This window comes from Lagopus muta, chromosome 9 (assembly GCF_023343835.1).
Source record: "Lagopus muta isolate bLagMut1 chromosome 9, bLagMut1 primary, whole genome shotgun sequence".
NCBI lineage: Eukaryota > Metazoa > Chordata > Aves > Galliformes > Phasianidae > Lagopus > Lagopus muta.
The window spans coordinates 519,304-546,272 of record NC_064441.1 but is presented as its reverse complement, the minus strand read 5'-3'; the positions used below and the strand labels follow the sequence as shown (position 1 = coordinate 546,272).

The 26,969-nt window shown below is 47.6% G+C and overlaps 1 protein-coding gene across 5 annotated transcripts in view; it reads right to left on the bottom strand.

The window, feature by feature from the left end:
* The window catches only part of AADAC (arylacetamide deacetylase), a 28,752-nt gene extending 2,275 nt beyond the window's left edge, over positions 1-26,477 (bottom strand). The window contains exons 1-6 of one of the 5 annotated variants that reach the window (XM_048955521.1): positions 26,361-26,477; positions 6,086-6,550; positions 3,908-4,106; positions 2,091-2,313; positions 869-938; positions 229-400 (exon numbers count right to left, since the gene is read on the bottom strand). In XM_048955521.1, coding sequence (XP_048811478.1) covers positions 229-400; positions 869-938; positions 2,091-2,313; positions 3,908-4,045 — 603 coding nt within the window. In that variant the 5' untranslated portion in view covers positions 4,046-4,106; positions 6,086-6,550; positions 26,361-26,477. Of the gene's footprint in view, positions 1-228; positions 401-868; positions 939-2,090; positions 2,314-3,907; positions 4,107-5,144; positions 5,552-5,605; positions 5,773-6,085; positions 6,551-26,360 lie in introns of those variants that run through there. The other 4 variants (XM_048955525.1, XM_048955522.1, XM_048955524.1 and 1 more) reach the window with 4 other exon arrangements.
* Between the last annotated feature and the right edge of the window lie 492 nt (positions 26,478-26,969).

The window sequence follows — 26,969 nt, the reverse complement described above, 5'->3', positions numbered from 1 at the left end:
CCTTTTCTAACACCTTCCCTAAAACAGTAAAAATTCGCTTCAGGGTGTTCCGATGCCTTTTGATTAAAAGGCTGAAGCAAACTTGCTTAATCAGAACATGAAGGACCTCCTGCACGACAGCCTGCTCGCACCAACCACACAGACAGGTGCCTTGTTCTCCTTGCAGCCTTTTCTAAGCCTCCATGAAATCACAGGCTATAGCACTGCGCTGCAAAGCCACCCGCGTACCTTCTGAGCCACAGCCGCTGCCAGGTTGCCGCCGGCGCTGTCTCCTGCGACGCAGACCCGCGCCGGGTCAACCCTGTACTGGGAGAGCACCCTGCTCTGCAGGAAGAACTTGGATGCTGAAAACACATCTTCAAACTGAACTGGAAAGTGGTATTTGGGTGCCAGCCTGTAACTGTTGGAGAGGAGCAGAGCCATGTTACTCAGTGCCGCAGAGCTGAGGAGCGCCTTTCGCCCCATCCTCACTCTCTTCCATGAAAATACACGCATGGATACGCAGTGTTGCGTTTTCTCTATCTAGAATGCCCAAGATGTTCTTATCCCACAGTTTACTCCTTAAAATACCGTATCTGCTAAGAACATCAGCAATCTGCCTTCCTGCTTCTACAGATTCTCTGTGCCTGCAGCAGTGGCAGGACTGTCCATCCGGGAGGCTCAGACATGGGGTTGCCCACCCAGCACCACAAAGCAGAGCCTGAAATAACCACCACTCAGCACCCACCGCTGCACCTTGGCAGCTTTTGATTATGAACACTTCAAACTAGAAAGAAGTATATGAGCCAAATAAAATGCATTGTAAAATTGAACTGAAATCCTCTCATTTATTTCAAATGCTCATTAGTCTAGAAGGAAAATCTCTTACTTGACTGATACCACAACAGCATTTAATTGGTTTGAAGTCCTTCTTGCCAGAAAGTCATAGGGTTTCATGCCTGAAATGAAAGGAGTCACTGAAAATCCATTTCAATACATATTTGAGAACAAATTAATCTACAGCTGCATGTTCCTCATGGCAGAAGCTTTCAGGTGACTGCAGCAGCACCATCAGGCTGTGTGCCCATAGGATTATCTCAAAGCACAACCTGGGCAAGAGATCCAGCTGTCACTTGAATGCTGTCAAATAGAATTAAGCACAATAAAAAATTACAGTACTTTCCAAGCAACATCCATGAGGCTCAGCTGTTGTGGCAGAGAGAAATGGAAGCAAGAAGCACAGCAAGGTCAGCTCAAGCTCTCAGCATCACACATGCATTCACACTGAAATGAAAGAGATTGCCTGAGAAAAAGAGCTTGGCTCACCCTCCCCTGAAACAAGCAGCCGACCAGTGAGCTGAGCTATGGGTTGGTTGGGGAGAACTTCAGCCACATCTACAAGACTTTGATGCCAGGCTGGGTGATGGCCAACAACGATCGTTTGCGACCTTTGATGTAAAGCTCTGAAACTGAGCAAAGCAAAGCAAAGGACTTGCTGTAGGGGAGAGCGTGACTGGGCTTGAGAGGAAAACATGAATAGTTCCCACAGAATAATAATAGCAAAAGTATAGCAGCAATTAAACCATTTTAGAAAGCCATGCTGAAATCAACAAGGAAGAACACCAAGCGTGAGATGAGCACTGACAGCACAACAGTAGCCAAAATCAAAGAAACACGCTTACCTTCCCAGAAACACATCCATAAGAATAAAGGATGCAGTAATAAATGACTTCTGATATTGCAAAACTCCATAAAATCAACGCCAGGGATTAACAACTATTCCACACTCTCCCTGGAGCAAGAGGCGTGGGGAGCATCCACAAACCTTCACTCACCACGTCCCCGTTTGGTTTCTGTTTCTTTCTGTCCCTGTGTGGAATTTTTTCCCCTTTACTGAGCCACTCCTCAGTTCTGCTTCCTTCTGTAAGACCCCCTAACCGTGCCCACAGCTGCAGATAACACACCATGACACAGGGCTGGCCATTGGAGCAGCCCTTCACGCTGCTTCCTCACGAAGTCCTGCTGAAATGCAGCCCCTGATCCTCTGCTGTGACTCCCAATGGGACATCGAAACCTCCAATGCAAACTCTGGCACCGACAGGAGAGCTCACCTGCATCTCCAAGGCAAAATCCTCCGCCATGGAAGAAGAGCATTGCCCTCCGCAGCCCCTCTGTTGGCTTCTTGGGCAGGAAGAGGCGGACGGCAACGCCGCTGAACTCCGTGTCCGTCACAGCCACGTTCTCATCTGAGGTCGGTGGCACGTACTGGGTGACCGAGGGTAGCTTCATGACATCCATGTAGTTCGCCAGCCCCAGCATCTCGGCAGCCTTACCCTAAAGCCCAGGAGCAGCAGAAGTGACATTTCACACACAGCTGTAGTGGCTCCCTGAGCTCACACCTCCACAAAGCTGCCTGATGCCGCACAAGGCTCCAAAGCTGCTGCTGAACTCACGGGGCAGAACACTGCTGGCTCAGAGGGGTTCCCATCACCAACACGCTTCATTACCAACAGAACTGATGTGTTAAATGCATTGAGCATGGATTTTTCCCTGTTTCTTTTGCTTCTGTCAGAAAAAAAAATGCGGATTGTCCCTATATGAGCAGTCTTACAGCAACCAATAGCTTCATATTTGGAAATGATATTGAAAGGGTACAAAATCATACACAAGAGATAATAGCTTTCAGACATTCTATGTACAAATACCCACTTAATCCAGCCCACACCTTGGGAGTAATGAAGAATTCCTGCAGTACTAGCAAGAAACGGGGTAAGTGCAGAAACTTATGGCATGGAAGAGGCAGCAGCAGGACAGAACTCTCCAGCCCAGCTGTGGGCTCACAACCACCCTGCCAAGCCCAACCCCGTGCCCATGCCAGTAGCATGCAGGCTTCTCACAAACACTGGCCAAGCAGAACTGGAAGCCTGTCCCACAGCTCCTCAAAGACTCCCTCCTATTTGTTTCTATGGCAGCTGTAGGCAAGCAGAAAGATGCCCTCAACACGCAGCTCCCCTCCTCCCCAGGCCTTTCATCTCTGACCTTGTTTTCAAACCAAGCTCACCTGTCTGCAGCCATGCTGGGTGCTGAGCACAGCCAGGTTCAGACCAGCACCAACTGCAACATGCATTACAGGTGGGAACTGCAGCACCTATGTCTGTGTGCTGCATGGGCTCAAGAGTTACTCAGATGAAATAGCTGCATTACATGACAGAAACAAGGCAGAAGCTGAGAACATGGCATGTTAAAACTAGCGTGGAACAACACACTGACAGCACAGTCCTTCTTGCTGTATAACCATGGACAGGCTGCAATGCCATTTCCTCCCCAGACTGCAGTTTACAGCTCTGTGCTTCTCAGCCAGGTAGCAATTTTCGGTAGGCAAGATTGCAGGTAGTTCAGTATGAAAACACGGTTTGAGTTCTTCACCCCATACCATTGTTATCCCTACAGCCAGCACGGTTTGTTTTAGGCCTGTGCTGTCAGCAGACTTCCACAAAACCACAGAGGTAACAGCACTTTAGCAGTGCAGTTTTCCTCTCGCTGGCATGCCATGTAATGCTGCTCAGTACAGGGGCTCTGTGAGCCAGGAAAAGTTTGAGGAGCAGAGCTTCAGCTGCAAAAGATCAAAGAGCAAAACAAACCTGTTTGCACTTATCCACGTTCACACTACACACCACACTTCACATTAATCTCACGTTTTTCCATGACAGCACAATTAAACCTTTTCTACCAGTTTCTCTATAGTTACGGTCGCACTAAGTTCAGCACTCAATTCCAGATACTACTGCCCTTCACTAAGGTGCCATGTATTGCCTGTAAGCATCACACACAAATATTGCCATATATCTATCACCACAGAGCACCACTACTCCCCCTCCCCACAACACTACACCCACCCAGGCCCACACCATCACAGCACCAAACTCACCATGTGCCCAACCGTCCTCAACACCGCCGAAATCAGCATCAGCTTCCAGGGCTGCTCAACATTCTCAGGGAAGGGGCTGTAGATGTAATACGCCACGAGGATGAAGGCGACGCAGAGGTAGAGCAGTTTTGCTCCCATGTTTGCCACCAGTGTTTTGCTCAGGACCGATCACATAAGTGCTCTTGCTGACTTTTAGAGGCTAGCAAAACAGATAGGGCAAAGTTAATCCCATGTTGTGCTTGGATCCCGCCCAGGGGGTGAGCTCTTCTCTGATCACTCTGCACAGAGGTTACCCTGCCACGTCGTCCAGGCACTTGGAGCACACAGTCAGCACTCCAGCTCCCCATTGCACATTGTATGTTGCAGTTGCCCGCTTTTTGGCATTTGCAATGAGAACCAGCAGGAGGGCTGAAGGGGAGAGAGGCAGTTAAAATACAAGGAACGGGATGTGGCCTGAGAACCTGCTGCAAAGTGACAAACAAAAATGCAGAGGAGCTCTGAACATTCAGGAGCTATCAGGATCTGTATGCGTTCAAACAGATCCCAACTTGCAGCAGAACCAAACATCAGATAAAAGCTGCATATGTGCACTGTCATTTTCAAACTCCACTCCCCGCACCGATAGAAGCACACCCACTATTGTGTACTAACACACCAAATCCATTGCGCAATAGCAGCTGGGCCAGCAAGCAGTTAGGCTTCTGGTTAATATTTAAAAGCCTGGATTTAATTGCCTCTCTTCTTCTGTCCATCTCCAGAGACAGCCACTTCTGCACAGAATGAAGCAAGAAATAAAACAGGTCATAATTCAGGCAATTGAGGATGGAGACTCATCCTGTGGAGCAGAAAGCAGGGGGAGAAAGCCCCGTCCCCATCATATGCCTCACCAGGAGCAGTATGAGCCCTCAGGAGAGGGGGCTCACTGCCCAAGAATTGGCAAATAACATGAGAAAAGATACGGCCAGACTCAGAGCCACCACAGAACTGCTCTTAGTGTTCTGTCACGTTTCAGGAACACGCCTCCCATGCAGCTTCCCACAGCTCAGGCAGGATGCATGCTCAGGGCAGAGGCACCTTGTGCTGCCCTTACCCCCGTTCACCTCTGGCTTACATCAGCGCTCACAGCACCAAGCCTTTAGATGCCCTCATCTCCCACAAGCAGCTCCCCAGCAAACCGCAGCAGCTATCAGCCCCACCTTACAGCACTGAAAAGAACAGCACTGTACTCACTGTTTACCTAAGGCAATCTTGAAGCATCAATGTCAGCACTGAATCACCTACATCGCACCCATGTCAGCAGAGCCCTTGTAATGGGACAGAGCGGCTGAGGCAGCACAGGGCCCTCCACGTGGGGACACTGCAGGAGAAACACACGTGAACGCTGGGGGTGCAGCATCCCTGCTGCCAAAGCCTGTGAGAAAGTCACCCAGGTGGGATTTCTGCTCCAAAGCAGCCCGTTTGAGGAATAAACAATGCAAAACAGAACTCTCCAAAGCACAACGGTATTCACAAGGCAGTGTAACATCAGAGAGAAATAACTAGACGTGACTTGAGCCTCAGCAGCAATGTAGTCCAGAGTACACTGCTAAACAAACGATCAAAGCCGCGGCGTAATCCTCTCGCGCACGCGCTGCTGTCGGCACAGTCTGTATCAGTGGGAGAGGAAGAAAAAAGAAGTAAGTTTGGTGAAGTATTAACCTACAAAGGCGTCCTTCTATTGCCTCGTCCGCTCCCGCAGACCCGGCGGCGTTGCGCAGCCCGGGGCCGGCAGGGCGGCCCGCTGCAGGGTGCGGCCACAGCACGCTCCGAAGCGCCGCTCCGCCCCGAGGCAGCGTTGTAGGAAACTTCAAGGCCGCCGGGAGGCAGCGTGGCACTGCAAAAAGATTTCTGCCCGCCGCAGCCCGAGAGCTCCGAAGCGTGGCGAGAAACACCCGCGTGAGCCCCGAGCATCCTCCCGAGATACAGGGAATGAACGCACGGATTGCCCGCGCCGCCTTGCGCAGGACGAATCAAGGAATCGTTGTAAAAATGCAAAGCTTTCCTCTGCTGTCTTTCCCTAATCTGACTGAGCTCCACTCAGCAATGAACGTCGTGAGAGCGCAGTGAACACGAAGGCAGCAGCTCTGCACAGAGTGAGCCCTCGTCCAACGCACAGACAGGTGGGAGCTCCTTACGAACCTGCTCCAGGATGCAAAGGTGAAAGCAGCCCAAACAACCCCACGCCGCGGGCAGACGTGCAGCTGCTGGCAGCAACAGCTCACGCAGGAGATGTCCGTGTCTTGTGCAGCCATCCCACCCGGCTGCCGAGATTTTAGTCCTCAAACAGCCCCGCCGCACGCCGGGCCTCCGGGCAGCTGGAAGCACGGGGCGGCTCCTCCCGCCGAGCGCCAGGGCTGCCGCTGCCACGGTGCTTCTCACAGCGCAAATTGCCTTCTGATCTTCTCTCGGTAAATAAAGCAGCCGCGGCTGTTGTCCTCCGCTGCAGGGGATTAAGACTTGCTAGCAGCAGAAGTCAAATAGGATTTCATTGCCCAAAGGTGAGAACAAATCCCCTGCGTGCCAGAGCTCAGCACGTGTTTGTGGTGAAGAGGTGAGCAGGGGCAGCAGCACCGGGTGCAAATCGGTGCTTCAGGACAAGCAACCCTGCAGGAGAAAAAAATAGGAAAAAGAAAACCAATAAAGGGAAGCAAGAACAAACTGGCTCACTCCTTCCTGATGCATTTTTCCTGCCCAAACAAGGCCCACGTGTGCCTCCACACACCTCTTGAGAAGGGCAGCAGCGCTTGTCATCAACTCTACTTTTTAGTGCTGCCTATACAAAGGATTTGGGCCTGTTTTGATAAAAGGAGATGACACTCCCTTGATGTTTAATACAAGGCAATTTGGACATTGTTCTTTGGGATATTGTTCTCCCATCTGTTGTTTATTACTGAATTGTAAGTTGTATAAATGGAAACAAATGTGAGTATTGAGCACGCATTCACACTCCAAACTAAAACAACAACAACAAAAAAAAAACCAAACCCAAATTCACAGAAAGTGAAGCCAACATTTAACACCTGCAGTACTTCTGAGTGCACAACAAAGCAGCAACTCCAGAAACAGGTAAGTATTGAGAGCTCATTATCAGAAATGAGCTCATTATCAGAATTTGAAAGCAGGCCATTTTCAGGCAAATCGGTATTTTGTTCTGATGTTTTCAAAGTGAAAGATTGGACTTAAACATCACTTTTTACTTCTTACAAATGTGAGGATACACATGCATGGGCACACGAATATTCTGTAGGGCAATTTCTGACACAAATAAGCCACAGGTGCCGGAGAGCCTATGGGCACACTGGGATGATGGATGGGAGACGTGGCTCAGAGCAGAGGTCTGTACGTGTTCCTGTTGAGCTGCTGTGGAACATGAGAGGGATTAAAGCAACTGAAATCAGAGCCATTCCCAACAGTAATTCCAATAGCAGATGAGGCAGAGGCATAATGAAAACCAGAATTTCCTTGCTTTTGCTGTTTGTCTTCCAGTTGAACACTTGGAGATATTTTTAAGCAAACAGTGCTGAGTTCCTACAGCCACAATAGAAGGGGAAATCTGATGTTCTGTGCAGCTCACCAGCAGCTCTTCATTTCACCATGTCACCAAAGGCACGTGGGGGGCAGGCTCAGAGCAGAGGCACCCCGTTATCCGGCTGCTGGCTGAACCACACAGCACCTGGTGCTGCTCTACAGCTAGTTTGTGTCAGATCTTGTACTCCTTGGAACCAACACGCAGATGAGCAGCAAGTGCACTGACAAGACAACAAGCAATGCCATGAAACCTGGTGCACTTTGCTTGAACCTGCACAGCCCCATCAGTCGGTGGCCCTCAAGGATACCCTGAGCAGAAACCATTCCACTTGCTTCTCCAGTGGATTTTCTGCATGCTCACCCCTCCCAGGAACTGGTCAGCCCTTGCAAGGTAGGTTGTCAGACTGCAAGAGATGGACAGCCTGAGATAAACTAACTGCTAAAATATGTTCAAAAAAACACAGATGCAAATCTGCAGTTTTGACTCTGCAAATTGAAAGAGGAAGAGCCATGGCTGCACAAGCAGCAGTCACAGCTTTAACTCACAGCTCCACAAACATCTTACAGTTCAAGCAGAGCTGAGAATATCATCCACCTGCAGGACAGCACATCAGCACTGCAGGGGCCCTGCATTGTGTCTCCTTCAGACCAGGGGAATGGAGAGAAACCAAATTCTATCCGACACTAGCACTGACATTCCTGCTAACATAGTGCTCTCTGAAGTCAGCACTGCTCTTTCTGATCTGTTCTGAAGGAATCCATACTCGAGCAGAGAAAACAAATCTTTTTTCTACTGCTCCAAATTCCTGAAAGCTCTGCTTTGGGTAACAGCGCTCAGAAGGAAAGCAGGGAAGGAGGACAGGTTGATGTCATCTGAGCGTATCCATGTGTGCGCACCACTGCAGTTCGTCATCCTAAATTCCCCACAGCACTACCTGAGCAAATTATTATCCTTGTGGTTTCGATATTCTTCCTGCTATGTAAATGCAGCCTCACTACCTGGTGCCAGAACATCCTTCTGCACAGCTGTGCTCAAATCTGACAGCTAAGATTAATCGAGGGAGCTGAACCACACTTGGAGTGGGTGGAAAAAATAGGGCATCCAAACACAAGTACTTCCCAAAGCAAACAGCCTTGCTGTAATACAGCTAAGACTGTCAACACAGATTGAACTGAGGTACTAATACCTTCCTGGAACTTGTGAAAATAAGGACAGCATACAGCCATGGGGCCAAAGGAATGAAGATTTCAGCTCCTAGACTTGTCTCTCTGTGTTGCAGGAAGCATCTGCAGAAATACAGATACTTTAAAATGCAGTACAACTTCTCTAAGGTAACAACCCAGCACTTTCATAATGGGCCGTATTTTGTTTATTATGCACAAACCCAGAGTGAACATCTCCTGTGGGCAGCTCATGCATTCCACCACAGCTGTAGGACACTCCACATCCTTTGGTCACTCTTACAAATCCCAAATCAGAAGCTGTATTGTGGCAGAGGCAGACAGCCTAGATTTCATTTTTCCCAAAGTAATACCTCATTTTGGTTCCCCATTTTATCCTTTCAGGAGTGTTTGCAGGCAGCACATGTTCTGCCTCGAGCCTCACCTCAGCCTTCGTGGGCTCCATCAGAGCTCTGCCTGTGCCGTGATTGTACCCAGCTGCTTTTGGAATAAGCACCACAAGCCCACGAACTTACATTGAAAATGACAACGAATGACCTGCTTTTAGGATACCTTCCAAAAGATTCCAAAAGATGCTTTGCCAGACGGATTTTTCAGTCTAAAATTCACTGTATTACTCACACTGAATGAGTGCAGAGCCTTCATGACAGTGCTGACCTCCCAGGGAATAATTACTCTCAGTGTTTGACACTGAGCTAAGCAGCTTATTCTGCACACTGGCTTTGGGTTTTTATCTCCTCTCAATCTCCAGTTCCCCAACACCTGACTATCTGACCTGTGCTCACTACTCGCAGTGCTTCCGTTGTCCTGGCTGCAGATCAGTGACATCACACAGATTACTGGAGCTGTTTGAACTTGCACTGCTTTAACAACGCAGCCAACGTTCTGCTGAAACAAAATGCACTCTAACGTTCTCCAGGGACATGTACAAACACCCTCACAATATCTGCAGCTCCACCCCTACAGTATTTACCAACAGACGATCAAAGGACAAAAACAAATTTCCTGTCAGCATCTGGGAAGGAAGCAGGCAAAGCCTGCACCAGCACTTTGTGCCCCATGTGCAGGCAGGGGAACCCACAGAACAGCCTCAGCATCCCACCAGCACAGCACCTGAGAGGGCCGAGTGCAAAGCAGAGACTGCTGACAGCAGCTCCATCACTGCAACCATCCCAGCAGTGCGAGGAGCAGAACGTGGTAACAGTGCAGGAAGCACCAAGAGGCCTCAGAAACACACCTGTTTTCAATGGGAAACATATCAGATATTTCTGGTAGTAATTAGGGGCGTGAATTTACAATATCTGTGTTTATTACTTGAAAGTTCATTGAACAGAAATTTATGTCTCTAAGCATCTCCACATCCAGCTGGTGCCAGTGCTGCAGCAGAACTTCTGGGAGGTCTTCTGTAAGAGCCTCCAGGTTCTCCAGCCCAGACTGGAGTGACCTCAGTGTGTTTGCAATTGCAGTAATGGCACCGAGTCTGTGAGCCCCATCACCTCTGTGGCTTTGGTTTCTCAGCAGCAGCAGAGCCAGCTCCAATACTTCTCACTGAACATTAGGAAGTGGAAATTCTCTATAACCATAATTCACTAAGACTTTTATAAAAGCACTTCTGACTAATAACAGTGCAAGCTAAGCAAATAATTCTCCAACCGCTTCTGTAAAAGCTAAGTAGGTTCCAGGAGTCTGCACTTTGCCATGGGAAAATGAAGAGCAGAGCAGAGATTTGCCTCCCTGCTCAGCCCGAGCGCCACCAGGCAGCTCACATCCCACTGCTTCAGGCTGCTCTCAGCTCAGTCCATTGTAAGAACTTTGCAGAGTGCACCCTACTTTTTTTTCCCCGTGTAAAAGTGAACCAGCTGCAAGAGAACCGCAGCCACTGCCAGAACTAAACACAGTTGTTCAGATACTCTGATACACTTAAATTTAAAAGACCTGTCCACAGCTTTGCTAACTCTTGTAAAACCCTATTTTACAAGAAAACAGTATTCTTCAAATTGTAAAATGAGTTACAGTTTGCTTCTATAAAACAAGAGAATAGAAGTCAGCCTCAGAAAGAGTCTCTCTTCAAATCATAACGAGCTACATATAAAATTATCACAGTCTGCATAAGTGGAAACTCTGAGTTCCTGTGAAACTTCATTCCTTCAATAACCCTAACATAAGCAGGATCTTTTACTGTCATCCCTACTGTAATCCTGCCTTAACCAGAAACTTTTACTGTTTTTCCATAGACTGCATTCTTTCTGGCTAGAAACATCAATTCTGGCTTCAGCTTCCCAAGCGGATTTATTCTGGAGGCAATCACAGAGCCAACTGTAGAGCAGAGAGCACTGCAGAGTAGTTTGCTGGCAGCCACTTCCAGAAACAGCCCAGCCATTAGTTGCAGCTGCCTACAACATGCCAGAGCTCTGACTTCTCACACTGCACCTGGGAGGTGGCAAAAGCCCTACGCAGGGCTGAGCTGGATTGCAGGGACAAAGGCTGTCCCCTTGCTCATTTCTGATGGCTGCTCTGAAACTGCAGCATCACCTCAACCAGACAGATCCCAAAGGGAAGCAGGTAGGATTGTCCATTCCTTCTGCTGCTCAACAGACAGGCCCTCAGCATCTCACCCTGACCCACACATGGCACAGCCCCATCCTGCCCAGGCTGCTGGCTGCAGCTCCATGGAGAATCCTGAACCGGCCCTGTCAAGATCTACTGCACGGTACTGTGCAGAACCAATAACCTTAGGGGAATCTTACTACCCCTAACATTTTTTCTGTGCTGGTTTCCTGTAGATTAGGCATTTTCTACGTGCATTTCCTTCCCTACTTCAACACCAAGCAGGAAAGCCTGCCAGCCAGCAGCATTATACCAGGCTGGGATGTGCCCAGAGTGCTGCCCCAGCCCCTGCCTTCCAGCCGGCCTCCTGGCAGTGCTCCCCACACACCCATTGCCCACTGCAGTGCTTCAGCAAGAGCAGCGCTTCCTTCGGGCAGGTTTTCAGAAGAAATCAGTATGAGAACTAGATCCCGGTCAACTGTTGAGGCCAAGAAAGCTACTATCTCTGGGAATGAGCTAACATGTGAGAAATGTCATTCGGCTTCCTTGGCTTGTCTTGGTCTTGAAATAATTAGAAAAGCTACGTCTGGAAATGTAACACAGCCTACTGATGATTCCTCACCAGGCCAGGCTCCTACTGACAATTCAAATGCAGTTTGGTTGTGCGAGTGGAAAACTCTCTCTCCTTTTAGCACATTTCCACAAACTCCAGAGGAAAATCTCCATAGGAAGTTGTAGCAGCAGTGTCTGCCTGCAAAGGAAGAGGAGGAAGGCCCATGGGGAAGAACCTGCAGGAGCCCTGGCTGGAAAACCCACTGTGCTGCTGCTGTCCCAGCTCAGTGCATGGCAGGTGCTCACTGCAGTGCTGGGTTCCCCATGATTTTGTAGTCACAGTTGAGGGACTTCATATTTTACCTCCACGTCACATCCTCTGTCATTTCAGATTTTAAGAGTTTTGAAGTCATCCAAAAAGTCAACATTTAAACAAAGAGGGACCTTTCCACCCCTCATGGGTCAGAGACCGTTCAATTCCATAAGTGCTATTTGAAGAACTCCAGGATCGTGTTCCAGGTGAAGTGCTCCCAGCTCCAAGCTCTGCTACTCCAGTGGCTCAACCACCTCAGTTCCTTCGTATTAACTGAGCAGCTGCCCTGGGCCATACTTTCTCTCTAAAGCACAACATCCGGGCACCTTCTCAGTATAAACTGACAACAAAAAAACTTTTCAGTCCAGAAAACTTGCTAAAACTCATGTTGTTTGAAGCAGCTAATAAGGAATAGAGAGAAGCTGTTTTCCACTATGAGCCATTCATCAGCCCCCAGATCTTACCAACCATTCAAGCTCTGCACAGAGCACATGACTTTGGGTATCCTTGGCAGCAGCACAGAGCAGACTCCATCAGCCTCGCTCAGCCGACAGAGCAAGGCAGCCAGGAGAGCAGGGCACAGCAGAAGGAACGTTGTCTTTGGTACTCAAAGTTGACCTGATTTCAAAACTCTACTGTGAAAAGTTCCAGTCTGTTCTACTGGATGTACTGCAGCAATGTTTTCCTTGACAAAGTAGAACATTGCTGGCGTAGTGCCTTGGATTACAGATCATGTCTTTTCTTCCATTACGGACAAACCTCTGTTCCCTTAAAAATCACCAGCTATGTTTGCTATAGGGACAGCTTTGCTCAAATAGTGCACATTCACAGCCAGAGCTCACAAACACCAAAGCTTTTGTAATTTCAGCTCTGTAAAAATCCTGATGGACCCAGAAATGCTCTGCTGGAAAGTGAACTGACTGAGAAGCAGTCGGGATGAGCCCAGCCAGCAGGGATTTGTGGATATAAAGCATCTGTGGTCAAGACAGCACGCTGGGAAGAGCATGAAGAACAGCACTACCACCTAACTATCCTATCTGACACCTCCACGGGCTAATGACAACACCAAGCATCGCACAGTGCCAGCTGCAGCCATGCAGATCTCACAAGATGTGTGTCTGGGAGCCGGCAGCTGCACCCCAGCACTGCTGTGCCTGCTGAGGGCAGCAGCTGCTGCAGGCGCCTGGCCGCCCCTTCCAGCCCTTAGGAACCTTTTGTCCTTCGTGTGATATTTGCAGCTCCTCCAAGGGGTCTGTGCTGAGAACAGAAAGCCACAGGCCTGGCAAGATCCCAATGTCTGTTTTCTTATTAACTTAAGAAGAGAAAATGCCAGCCAAGTCTACAGCCAAAGCAAACATTTTTCTGCATTACTGCTACATTTAGCATCCGAAAGACAGGCATGAAAGAATGTACAGTGGTGGATAAAAGAGGAGAAAACAAGAGACAGTACATGAAGCACATTCTAAATTAACTCATTCAAAGTTTCACAGAGCTCTGTGACACTTGCAGCTTAAAAGGGTTATTTCTTCCACTTCCCCTCTCCCCACACTAAAAAAAAAAAAAAAGAAAACAATAATCCAATCCAAACCCACAGAAGCAAGCAGAAGTACTGCTCCCAAGGAGGAGGGAAAGGACCTCACAGCCAAACCACACAACCCCACAACTGTTTATTTCCAAAAGAGACACCTTCCTATGAAGACCAAAACCATCCTGCCTGCTGAAGCTGAGCCCGCGTGCCAGGAGCCTTCAGTCCCATTCAGGAGGTGAGTGCACATGAGGGCTCAGCAAGGTTGAACAATGTGCATTCAGCAGAAGAAACACCATTTCAATAGGCGAGGGTTTCCTTGAGCTTAGATATTCATATCAAAAAGCGTGATGAGAAATAGAGCTGGTACTTATTAAAGACATATGCAGCATATTTCATGGTATGAAGCGTTATGAAATCAGTATGACATTAACAGCCAAGCTTTCCAGAAATAGGAAATGTGCACAGTAGCTTCTAAGGTGTATACTGCTGTAATGAGTCCAGTGCAGAAATGTGAAAGTTGTCAGATTTCATAGCAATGTTCTGCTTCCTCACACAGAGCTGTCAGCTGTCGTGCTGACTGATGGCACAACAGAAGAAGCAGCAAGGAAGGGAATCTATCCACATGAACAATCCACTAAAGCAAGGAAAAGAGGCTGGTCCAAGACATAGGAGCTATGAAAGAGGGTAGAATGCTATTTTTCTGTTCTGCTCTCCTAGCACTCAGTCTGGCACAAAGTGTTGTTTCTGCCAGCAACAACCAGGGATGTTCACCTGTCGTTATGAGCACCATTGGCCCTGGGTGCATGCTTAGGGCACTTTTCCTGCATTCATGCAGAGAGCTGTTTTACACAAGATACCAGGAGTCATTCAGAAAGCACCTGGGAGGGGGTTGGTCCTCAGCCACCCAATAAACATTCACCAACACAGTGAGAAATGTGAGGAATAGAAAAGTACTGTGCACACACAATCCGAGTGTCACAGAGCTGATGATGAAATCAGGATCTGGTGCACAAAGAAGTGTTGTTTCTTAGGTACAACTGCTGTTTTACCCAACAACGAGGCTCAGCTGCCATGTGAGCTTTGATTAAAGCAGCTGAATCCTGAGGCACACCGACCCGAACAGCTGCAGGAATTCTGACACACGCCGGTCATTCACATTGCATCGCTCCTACCCTCAGGCCACCCCCCAGACCAGCAGAGCTGCTTTCAGAGATCGATACGTTCAGGAGTCCGGAACTCATGGCTGTGACACGGGCGCCTTGAGCTGTGTGCAGTCAGTGCAAGATTCAGCACAGTATCGGGTGATGTGCTTCACACAACAGCTCCTGCACATCAAGTGTGAGCACTGACTGCCGTGTGTGAGAGAAAGCACGGGAACGGGGCTGAAGGCACCGGAATTGGGAGTGCGGAAGAAGCAGAGCATCGTGTGTGGGGGAAGCAGAGAGGGATTTAGCCAGATGAGAAGAGCAAGACTTGTGTGAGTGCCGCAGATGTGCAGCGTTTACACATTCATGCAGCTCCTCCCCAGCCAGCCCTCAGCTCGCTGCGTGTGAGCTGCGCTTTCCTGCCTGAGCAGCACTACATGTTGGATAACACACCTTTGGAAGTACAATCTGATTCTACCTTACAAACCACTGTCACATACCCCACAGTCCCGGAGTGCTGGCTGGATGTCACAAATCTAATGGCAAGAAGGCCAAGTTTAATTGGGATAGAAGCCAATGACATTTTGCATTACCAAGTTGGATCTATCCTGCAGTCCAGGAATTCTTAAGCATGAAAAATCAAGAGTCATTCCCCTTAGGAGCCCGAGGAGATCTCCCACTGCCCTTCTGACAGAGAGCACAATTGTAAGCAGTGTTGCAACAAAGAATCCTGCCCACCACCCGCACCGCAGGACCCCCAGGGCAGCGCTGCATCCCTGCAGCTTCACGCTGCCTGTTACAGACACCTTCCACCAAGATCAGGTGCTTTTCCTCCTGCTACAAAAGTCATTTGCTCATATTAAATAACACCGGCAGAACATTTCTACTCACCATGAACTTAAATGCCATGAAAAAGAATATCTAGATGCTATTCTGGATTCACCCGTGACTCCACTTGCCCCAAGTTCAATGGCACTGAGCCCTTCCCCGGAGATGGAAAAGATATAGAGACCTCAGAATGAAAGAAGGTGGCTTTGGGAACTGGCACAGCCTGCCTGTGTCTTGATGGGGAGCCAGGAGAGCAGAGCTGGCCATGCCAAGGCCAGGAGGCATCGCAAGGCTCCTCCAGCTGACTGGCTGATTGCAGTTCTCAGATAGAGTTACATGGGAGTATGTCCTCATGTACGTCCAGATATTTTCACTCTCTCAGCACACAGAGCACTTATATAAACATCTTATCTTGGAGGACAAAACTGAGTGCTGGCAGACAGAGCCAGATGCGCTTGTGAGAGATGCTGGGATGTGCAGAATTACAGCCCTGGAGGCCAATTCAGAATGCTTGGAAACTGGTGGGAGTTCACCTACTGTCATCACCGGATCAGAATTCAGTGCCTTGCCCTGATGATAGAAATGCAGTCCAGCCCACAAACAACCAACAGGCATTTTCAGTACACAGTGCCAAGGGGAAACCCTTCAAGAACAGTGGAGCAGGCAGTGAGGCATTCTTACTCTGTTTTAGAAAACTTGAACAAAATTATGGGGGGAAAGGGAAAAGCCAGCATTAGCAAAGCCCATCCCCAAAGAAAGGATCACAGAGCAGGGGCTGAGGGGAAGCACAATAGTTCAATAATACAGAAAACAAAGCTCCATATTTTCACGTTACTTTCCAAAGCATTTGCATTTAAAAGATCTGATCTGTCTGGCCTCTCTGCCAGATGTTCCTTGTTCTTTTTGTAGCAGAAGTGGGTGAGAACAAGCAGAGCTCATCTCTTAGGTCAGAGCAGCCTGCATAGGGATGATGGTATCCCCCCCCGCCTCCAAGGCAGACAGCTTTGCAGAGCTCGATGCAGAACAGAGCCAAAGCACTGGCTGGTGCAGTTCTGCACAGTTTTCAATGTGTGAGTAAAAAAAGTTTTGTATACATTGAGCAACTAATTGTGCTCAGCTCCAAATATTTGTTTTAAACAAAGCAAATTTCAAACCATTTTTCAGCGAAGAGTTCAGAAAAAGACTGCTCCAATTTTAGAAATATTTGCCACAAAATCCAAGTAATCCACAAAATGAAAGTTTTGATAGCAAACTGTGCCATGCTGGGCAGTGGAGTCCTCATGCCTAAGACCGAGCAGGAATCCGGTCTGCCATGCAAGATCAGGCTACAAGGAAAGCCAGGTAGATCCACAGCAGGGTGCCTTGTGATGGAATGGAACCCTTCATAAGTCACTGAGATTTGAAACCACCAGGCCAGGCAATCCTGTGAGCTTTGAGACTTTCAAAGTAAGCAAAACTCAGCCATGAGCTCCAGAAATAGTTTGTGGCTGCATGTAGTTGTGCATCCGTGCAATCGTGGAGACAAAGAGTGCTCCATCCTGCAGTGAACTCTGCCCAAACCCTTTCCACCTGCTGCTCCCCAGCCACCCAGCTCCCTGTGAGATATTTCCATACATTTAACTGATTGCCAGCTTCTCTGAGCACTCATTCTCCTCAGCTTTCCATCAGAAACTGCCACCACCACCCCAGCTCTGTCACAATTAACAGTTGCATGTAACTCAGTGCTGCAGACAACCACTCAGCCCTGGGGACAGCTGCTGCTGCTGTTGTTGCTCAACTGCATTCCCCAAGAGGCATTTTCCTCCTTAAAAAGCAGCACCAAAACTGCAACATTCCCCTATCATCTGGCTGGATACCAAAACATCAGGCTGCCACAAATGCGCACAGCCACACGAGAACAGAAGGAGGTTTAGGAGGGCACGGCCACTGCCTCAGGACTCTGCTCTGAGGGGAACTCACCTGTGTTCCCGGGGCGATTTGTCCCTGTAGGATGAACCCTCACAAGAGCGAGGTGCCCAGCTGCCCACGGCACACAACAGCTGTGCTTTCCATGCTGGCACCCAAACCACAGCCCTCAGTGCTGCTGCTCTGGGTGAAGTTGGAGGTTTGACACCGCTCTGGAGCCAACATGGGAGCCAAATTAGAAAAACATTTCTTTTTTGACTGTTCTCAATGCTCGCAGTGGATGAGCACAGTACAGAAGTCTCTGGTTCAGTCTAACATGCACAGTTTTGCTTGCACAGCTGACTAATATTGTTTCCATGAAGTCACTTTGGATTTCACATCACAAACAAAAACAGAGCAAAGCCAGAGGTTATCTGCTAAATACACAGCAGATAAAGCATGCTAAAAGCCAAAAACATGTGAATTTACATCTAAGTACTTCCAGACCATGACTCTGGTGTTGCCTAATCTCTATGTCAGAAAGTGGTTCATTTTCTAACAAGTTCTATTTTGCACGATTCAGAAGCACTGGTTCGTTTTAAAAGCTGCCCAAAGTTATCGACTTTTTCTTTTGGGGAAAAAAAAAGTCTGAAAAAGTATTTTTGAGAAAAGGAAGATGCGCCCTTGCCACAGGAAGGCTGATGGTGTCTCAGGCTGTGCTAAGAGTGCTGCCAGCAGCTCAAGGTGATCCTGTCCCTCTGCTCAGCACTTTTGAAGCCAGCCCTGGGTGCTGGGCCCCCGGTGTAGGAGGGATGTGGGTACTCTGGGCAGAGCCCAGCAAGGGGCTGCTGAGGTGCTGCAGGGCCCGGAGCATCGCTGCGGGGAGGAGAGGCTGAGAGCAGGGGCTGCTCGGCTGGGGGGGACCTAAACATCCATAGGCACCCAGTGGGCACTGCTGGGCCACAGGGAGAGGAGATGCCTCCCGTCCCAGCCAGCCTGGGCTTCTGTGACAGTGAAAGATCAGTTCAAATGCGGGACAGCTGATGGCTCTGGCAGGGTGCAGTCTGGTTATTCTACCCGTTCTCAGCTTTCAGCCTTAAATGAGTAACTGATGCTTTCCACAGCAGCACAAAGGGATGCAGCCTCTGCTTGAGGAAGAACAGGTAAGAACTATCCCAAGGGTGCTGTAAGTATGCTGTGCTGGGTCACGCAGGAGGCAAAGTGCAGAAAAAAAGAAGAAAGTCTACATACTTGCTGTTTCTAATGAGTAATCAGGACCTCTGCCCAATGAAAGTAACAAAAACTGTATAAAGCACTCTTGCATTAAGAAGAAAGCCTTCTGTGACTAAATGTAATATTTACTAGAAGTAAAGATGGAATATGCAGATCTTTTTTTTCCAAGTGCTTTGAACAGAAACAAGACTTTATAAATATACTGGGAAGTGTTTAAACTTCAGCCAAGAATAAATGCCTCATTTCATAAATTAACATTGGGTTGACAGGGGAATAGTTCAGCATGACAAAGGAGCATCATATGGCCCTTTTGACAAAGGCCAGTTTACTGCAGTGAGCTTGCAGTTGATAATCTCTGTACAAGACCACGTTGTACGTATCGTGTTACAGAGAGCTAAGCTCGCTTTGGAAATAATTTTTTCAATTACATTATTCATGTAACATCAGCAATAGGACAGCATTGGGGAGAGGGGAAAAAAATACGTTTTCCCTTTGTATGAAAAATGTTGGAAAGCACAAAAATTAGAGGCAAATGTTGTAGAAATAAGAGAAACGGTGCTCAGATTTCTGAGCAGAGCTGTCGAGTATGTGGGCTAGGAACTGCTGAAAGAATTAAGGGCACATTCCTTTCCACTTGAGTCAACAATTCTCTTCATACAAGAAATCACAGCTTACTGTTGTGGAAAACGAACACATTTGCTAGCTTTTAATGGAGAGTTACTAGCTTTTAAGAGAACTGTCAGCCAGCACTCACTGCCCAGTGAAGTTCTCCTAAAAAAAATACATTTAAATCATTATTGGCCCAACTGTGTACAGTTACTTGCTCCAGTTATCCAAGAGCTATTGCTGACCTAAGTAAAAGGTTAATCCGGAGTGGCAGTGTGTTTTACCATGTCTGAAAAGGAAGCTGGTGCCTCTGTAACTTGCCCCATGTTGGCCCAGCAGTACCAGAAGATGGCCCTGCAGGATGCTCACAATTCACAACAGCCCTCAGCCCAGCAGCCCGTGGCAGCCCAAGGTTCCCACCAAGCTGTGCAGTGAGGAACAGAGCCTCCTGCAGAGGGAATGCTGCCAACGCTGACCACTGCTACACGGCCATGTTAACAAACATCCCAGCCTGCAGGAGGGCCTTGGAACGCAGCCGGCCTTGGGCAGAGCAGCGTGAGCACAGCCGTGGGGAGCTGAGCTGGGGAACATCCACTTCAGCATTTCTGGGAAAGTGGAATCAGCAGCTGAGCAAGCTGCTATTGCACTTCATGAATTGTTCTTCTTCCAACTCCCATTCCTGAAGGCACAAGTTTGCCTGCTTCTTCCTTTACCCTGTCGTCTTCAGAGCTCTTTAGTCCAAAATTCAGCAATTCCTCCCCATGTCAGAAAAGCTTCTACACCCCACTGAAAGACAGATAGGAAGGAGGCTCCCCACCAGTTCCCAGCCTGCCCATGGCCTGCTGGTTCCCAAGGCTGTGCCCACCCCCTGCCCGCCCTCACCCCGCCAGCAAGCCTGGCACAGAGCTGCAGCATTCTTATGTGCATGACAGAAACATCTGAAAGCGTATCTGCCCAGCCAGCCACTGGTTTTCAGGCTGTATGGTGAGTAAAGACATGCTATATCATTATCCGAATGCTTAGTAAATAAAGTTTAGCTACACTCTGAATGACAGATGTGGGGGTTTTTTCCAGTAAAAACACATTTATATTGTTCAGATTCACATGCAGCGTGAAGTATAGCCAGCTTTCTAGTCATTATTTCTTTTTAGTGTGATAATGAAGTTTTTCTTTTGTTTTTGAAGTATATTTACTTAAAGACTCAATAAGACAGAGCTTTAGATCTTCGTGCATCGCCATTTGATTTCTGACTGCCAGCCAAGGAACAAATAGAAAAGCGCTTAAGTGGCTGCCAAGCTGCCTCCAAATGCTCTCTGTTCCACATCTCCCATGGAGAACTAATAAATAACAGCAGATTGTGCTGGACTGAGCACAGGGGGTGCTGAGACACAGAGCCCAGCTCCTGCCTGCAGATCTCTGCCTGCCCACAGCTGCGCACCCACTGCCCTGCACGCACCCAGCACAAGCTGTCGCTGCTCCTTCCCCCTTCCCAGCAGGACAGGGGCAGCGGGAGGCGTTGTGCAGGGGGGGTGCAAGGGGCAGTGGGCAAACGAGCATCTTGTGCTCTGATCTGCACATTCACATGCCTCGAACTTTAGCACAGCTGCTATGTTCTATAAGAAGCTTCTAATGGATGAAAACTGCTTTGGAATAATTTGCAGCGTTCATCCTTGGAGATCATTTTGCATTCAGTAACAGAAAGGTCAGCTGAACTGACTTATGGTTCTGACACAAACCAACAGAAACATACAGCTAAGTCAGAAATACGCAGCATGTTTCCAAAACAAACGAAACATAATTGCAGTCACTTGGAAACAGTAAGAAAACTCCATCTTCCACCAGCTGCTTTTACCCTTAATACGCACAAATACAGAAATCTTTTGTTCCAACTTGCACTGATCCGGGGCTCCCCGTCTTGTTCATTTCAGCAAAGGATCAGCAAGACAACCAGGACAGCCTGAGTACCAGCAGCATGTCCTCCTCTGCTTCCCTCATAAACACCCACAGACGTTTGCACTGGAGCCAGTGTGCATAGGAAGCGGCTCCAGCCAGCAGAACACACGGATGGAACAAAGCCCAACTCCAAATGTGTTCTAGAGAAAGCACTGTTTAAAACTACACCCAAAAATGCTTTTCCACAGGTAAATATACACTATTACAAATTAAAGTCCGCAAACATTTTTGGATGTACCAGATCAGACTTTCAATTCAAGAACTTGAACAAATGTTATTCGGGTAAAAGCAATTTGTGATGGATTTCTGTGCACCAGAAACCTACGGCTATGGACTTCCCTATAAATTCACAGCTCAGAGCTGAAATGAAGATGAAAGCGAAACGCCTTTAGTCATATAATCACCTTTAAAATCCACCTTCCCTCTTAGGCAATAAAGCAAAGGTGTAATACGTAGTAAAGGCATTTGTCTGCTACTTGTTCCAAGTGGACTGGGAATTACAGCAGTGACTCCATCAGCTCAAAGTCTCATATCACAGCCCAGTGTTGCACTGGCCTCATTCTACACTCGAGCACACCTCAGACATCTGTACCAGTACAGCTTAGAGAGTCATTTTTAATTAGAGAGTTGCATCTAGGTTATGTAACAGTCTGTACATTTCTCTGCAGTGGATTAGGCACAAGACAAGCAACTTTTGTAAGACTAAAGGCTGCACAATATTACTCAGTGCTACAACCCAAGTACAGAACACAGCCTTGAGAAGCCTCCTACTCAGATGTTTGCATAGCAATCTCTGGAAGGAGCCTTGGTTTTTCTCCCTGGGCTGATCATTTTAAAACAGAACACAAACTTCTGAAACCTAACAATAAAAGTTGCGGTTGCTGTTTATCATTATACCTTGGTCTGCAACATTCAAAGCAAAGTTCACAATGGGTCACAGAAGGCAGCTGCTGCAAGGACCTCAGGAGCACAGAGCTCACACAACCTTCTGCCCAGGACAGTGTTGTGGAGAAGGAGTCACGGAATGGAAGCTGCACATGGGATAAGCAGAGACCACTGTTTAGCTACAGCTTCATAAACCCGATACGAAAACTGAAACTGAAAGTGTTATTATGTGGGCTCTGAACTGAGATAAATGTTAAAGTGACAACTTCATTTTCCACTTCTTTAATCCATATTAATTTCACTGCCATCACTTTCCTTTCCCGAATGAAATTCAGATGCCATTCATTCAACACAGATCGATTGCTTCAGGCTGGAAGCTTCAAGAACTCACACCAGATGTGTGTACATTTCAATTGGCTCAATGAGGTGAGCTCTCCATAAACATCAACATTTGTTTAACATACTTGGCCCCAGAGTCTATGCTCACCAGCCATTTGCTGGTACAGCTTAGCAGAAAAGCTTTATAATGCACGTTTAAAAGCGTACTTCCACGTGTTGGTCTATTCTATGCAATCCACCACACAAATTCAGTGAGCAAATTAACGAGTGCAAATTAAAGACATTCTTACTTTCTGTGTTGTAAACAAAAATACTCAAGTGCTGTTATCTCAGGTTTCTTCCTGTAGAACAGCCCTCTTCCCTCCTCCCCAGATTTCAGCACAGAGCCCCCCTGACTGCCTGGTGTTGGCCTTGTCTTACAGAGATCTGAGTAAGAACTCCATTTAGCAGACACCTTATGCCCTGCTACAGCCCATCTTCACTCCTAAGTCCCAAAATAATACGGTAGAATGGAGCACAGAATAACACGGAGCCCTGACCAAGCACAGGGTCTCAGCCGTGCTTATCTGAAAGTCCCAGGAGGTTTCTGTGCTCAGGAAGTCTGAGTCATCCGATTCTTCCTTCTAACATCTGAAAATGATGAAGTTCTCTGGCTAATTAGAAGTGCTGGCAAATAGCAGAACCTACCAGCTCTGCAGAAGAGAGGTCACAGTTGAGGACTGAGAACACAGCATACATGACCTCAAATCATCCTACTTGTGAAGTTTTAATTTACTTTTAACCATGAAATAACACAGTTCAGAAATGCTCACCTGCGTGCAACTTCGAAACAAGCAGGTCTCATTTCTTTTAGCTGAGAGGCACCCAATGCCTGGGGAGGGGGAGCGAGTGGGTTCTTTATGTTAGAGCCATTTAAAAGACAGGATGAGGACAGCCAGCAGGGCCACCTTCACAAGGAGATTACCGACTCCTGCCACATGACAAGCAAAGATAACCCATGGCTTGCATCAATACTCCAGGATTTCAGTTTGCATGTACATTTAAGAGCCTCATTAATCAACTGCCAGAACATCTCCCATTAACCATCCCTTTATGCATTAGGTTATGCAGGCCTACAGAATGGTAATAGCATACTGCTCTTTGGACTTGCTTTGTTCTTACTTGAGACGACAGCTAACCATACCTAGCAACTGTCACGTTGTTAAAGACACTATCAGCTATTAAGCAACTTTGCCATTCTAATCCCCACCAATACTTCACCTTGTTAATGATAACCTATTTAATCTTGTCTATATGTAATGTACTAGAGATACTTCTGCATTTCAGGAACTGCGATCGCATTTCACACGTCAATCCTCAGTGCCACTCCTACACCACGATGAGGTACAGCCTTACCCAAAACATTATGACAAATAAAGAAATGCTAAAAATACTAAAGGAAGCTGATTAATTACTTTGCTATCTCCAGGAATGAGCATCTACTGCCCAGTAGGTGCTGAATGCCTCCTGGTGGTGAAGCACTCTCAGTTCAGTGACCACAGTTACAGGTAATGCTTCCAGAGCACCGCACGTGGCAGAGGACGTCGGGCCCTTCCAGCTCCGACCCGAAGTGCACCTTCAGGTCGGCAGAAGGCAGCGGACACAGCAAAGTGTCTTGGCAGGACTTCAGGGTAGGAATCTATTCAGGCAAAGAACTGGAGCGAGAAGGCTCGTCTCTGAAAAGGCAGGATTGAATTTGTGTAACTCCTGGCATGCTGTGTTCCCATGGAGCTGCAGAGCCCAGCGCTTCTCAGACATTTGATGTGTTCTCTCTGCAAACCCTTTGGCCTCTGTGAGCCAAAAGACACGGGAGATGTGTGTGCTGGGAGAACAGAGCTTTGGCAGCAGAAAGTCGCTGTGCTCCAGGAGCCTGCAGACGGATGGGGATGGTCCTGTAAGCTCACAGCACTCCTCAGTCTGCAAACACACATCACGAACCACGTAGCTCACATGCGGCAACAAAGAAAACCGAGACAAAGCTGCACATGAGTTGGCATCTGAGGGGAAAGCAGGTGAACTTCTCCAAATTCAAAGCTCAGTCACACTTCCTGCAAACTACAAAATACTTCTTTGTACCCTGTAGATTAATCAAACAATTGGTAAACACAGCAAAGCACAACAAGAAATACAAGGACTGTAAAACATGAATGGCAAATGCCAGAACAAGGGGACTGAAATCCCTTACTTAAAGGTACCTACTATGGGTTTTGTGGCACAAAAGCTCCTGCTTACTCTTAGCATCACTGTTGGCTTTTTTTCCTCCTCAACTGCACAGATGGGAGAGCATCAGCACACCTGATTTCATACTCAGCCTGGTGAGATGTTGATGCCGAAATTCTCCTTCCCAGAGCAAGTGGCCAAAACATCACAAGCGCTTTATTTAGTTAAAAACTAAGTATTTCTATCACACCAATACCTTTAATAAAAATTAATAAATCCATTGGAAAGGAGAGAAATCCTGTCTAATCACATGCATGTAAATGGATTAGGTATCCTCATAGCAGAGAATTACACATACAGGTCCTTCAGAAACTGGCTTCAATATTGTTTTTTAAATTAAAATAGTTAAAAACCACTCATCACAGGTCACGTTTAATTACACAGTTTGAGGATATATTCTGGTAATGAGGAAACCAGAATTTCTTAAGGCATGGAGTTCTAAACCAGCCTTTCCTACTTAAGAGAAAAGCGATAGATGTTCTCTCTTTTTATGCCCATCTCTAATAACCATGCATGGGAAAGGTGCCACAGCTTCTCATGAGGCAGGAGGCAGACCTTCCTCAGCACAGTGACACCATTCCACGTGCCTCTACCAGAGGCACCAAGCAGCAGCTTTCGATGAGCATCCAATCTTGGCTGATTGATTGGACTCTGAGTCAGCTGAGGTGTGGGAGTGCAAAAGCTGCCATCAATGGGTGCTCCTGGCTGCCCAGACCCAGCACAGACATCAGTAACAGCCTGCCCTGACCAGAAACAACTCATCACCTCTTGACTTCACACGTGATGCTCAACAGGCAGAGGGGTACACAACAAGAACGAAGAAAGCCCCTGTTTGTGCCAAGTGGATCACAGGCACACAGCGATGCTCTGCTGTGACATTCTTGGGCCAAAGTCACTTGGAAGCTCAGAGCTGAGGCACAGAGCTGGGAGCTCCAGGCAGCTCCCCACACCACCACAGGGGGAGATCATCATGTAATTCATTAAGTCACACCTGAATCAACTGAAGTATTTTCAAAGGTTTAAGGATTATTCATCACTACTGAAATTCATTTACAAACCCTTTAAATTGAAAAAAACAAACTTAACCCCAAATAGGGCACCCTGCTTTACATAACAAAGAAAGCAATAATAATAACAAATAGCACCTTACCCTGAGAGGAACAAGAACCTTCAACAGAAGCCCTGAAGATTTCAAAACTCACCTTTTGGGAGCTGGGGAGCCCTTCCTCCCTGGAAGATGCTCTGATCTCCAGAGCCTTTCCTCTCCAGGCCCAGCACGCTGTGCTGCTCATCGCTCCCTGCTTCTCTCTCCTCACACAGGCAGCGATGGACAAACAGGACAGTGAGATGCAGCCACGTCTGCAGCTCCCTGCACACTCAGCCCTGCACCTCTCTGGGAACCTGTTTGCTTTGCCTGCTCCATCACCTGTTACTGACCAACTGCCTTGAGTTCTGACCAGTTCAAGGTTAGAATGAAGTACTCTGAGGACTGTTAAGCCCTGATTGGCAATTCCATCTCAATTCTCAAATGCACATCATGTGCACTCACAAGTTTTCACTTTTTGGTTTTATCATTAAAATATATATATATATACTTATGCAACAAACAAAACCAAACCATATGATACTTACACTGCTTCTCACGCTGTAGATTCCATGCATGCTGCTCAAGTGCTGTCACACAGAGCTCCAGCAGCCACATCCAGGACTAGAGAGGGCTAAGCCTCTCTGGCTGCTGCTAAAATGGCAGCCATGGCTGCACCCAGCTGCAGCCTGTTGGTTAGTTGGTTTGTCAGCACCCAGCTGCAGCCTGTTAGCACCCTGGGGCAGGGCAGCAAGCATGGAGTGGCCCTTCTGCTGCAGTTGTATGGAGAAAGAAATGTGAATATAACATTTTACGCTGATTAAGTTTCAATTTTATGGTCATTTTACAGCCAGCACTGTTGGAACAGAAATGGGAATTAAAACAACTAGATCTGATAACTGAGATGTTGGTGCTGTTATGCCACAGAGAAGAAGCAGGAGTGGAAAGGGGACCAGTCGACCCGTGGTGCACTGAGAAGTCAGCCCTGTGCTCCTGAGAGTTAACAAGGCTATTAACTTCAATAGGAGTAAAAGTGAACACTGACAGGATTATTGTCACAGGATTTTTCTTCTGGGAAATGGGAGTGGGATCTGTTTTCCCATGACCAGCTGCTTGCTCTTTCCATATTAATAGAGATATTCATTTGAGCTTTAGCA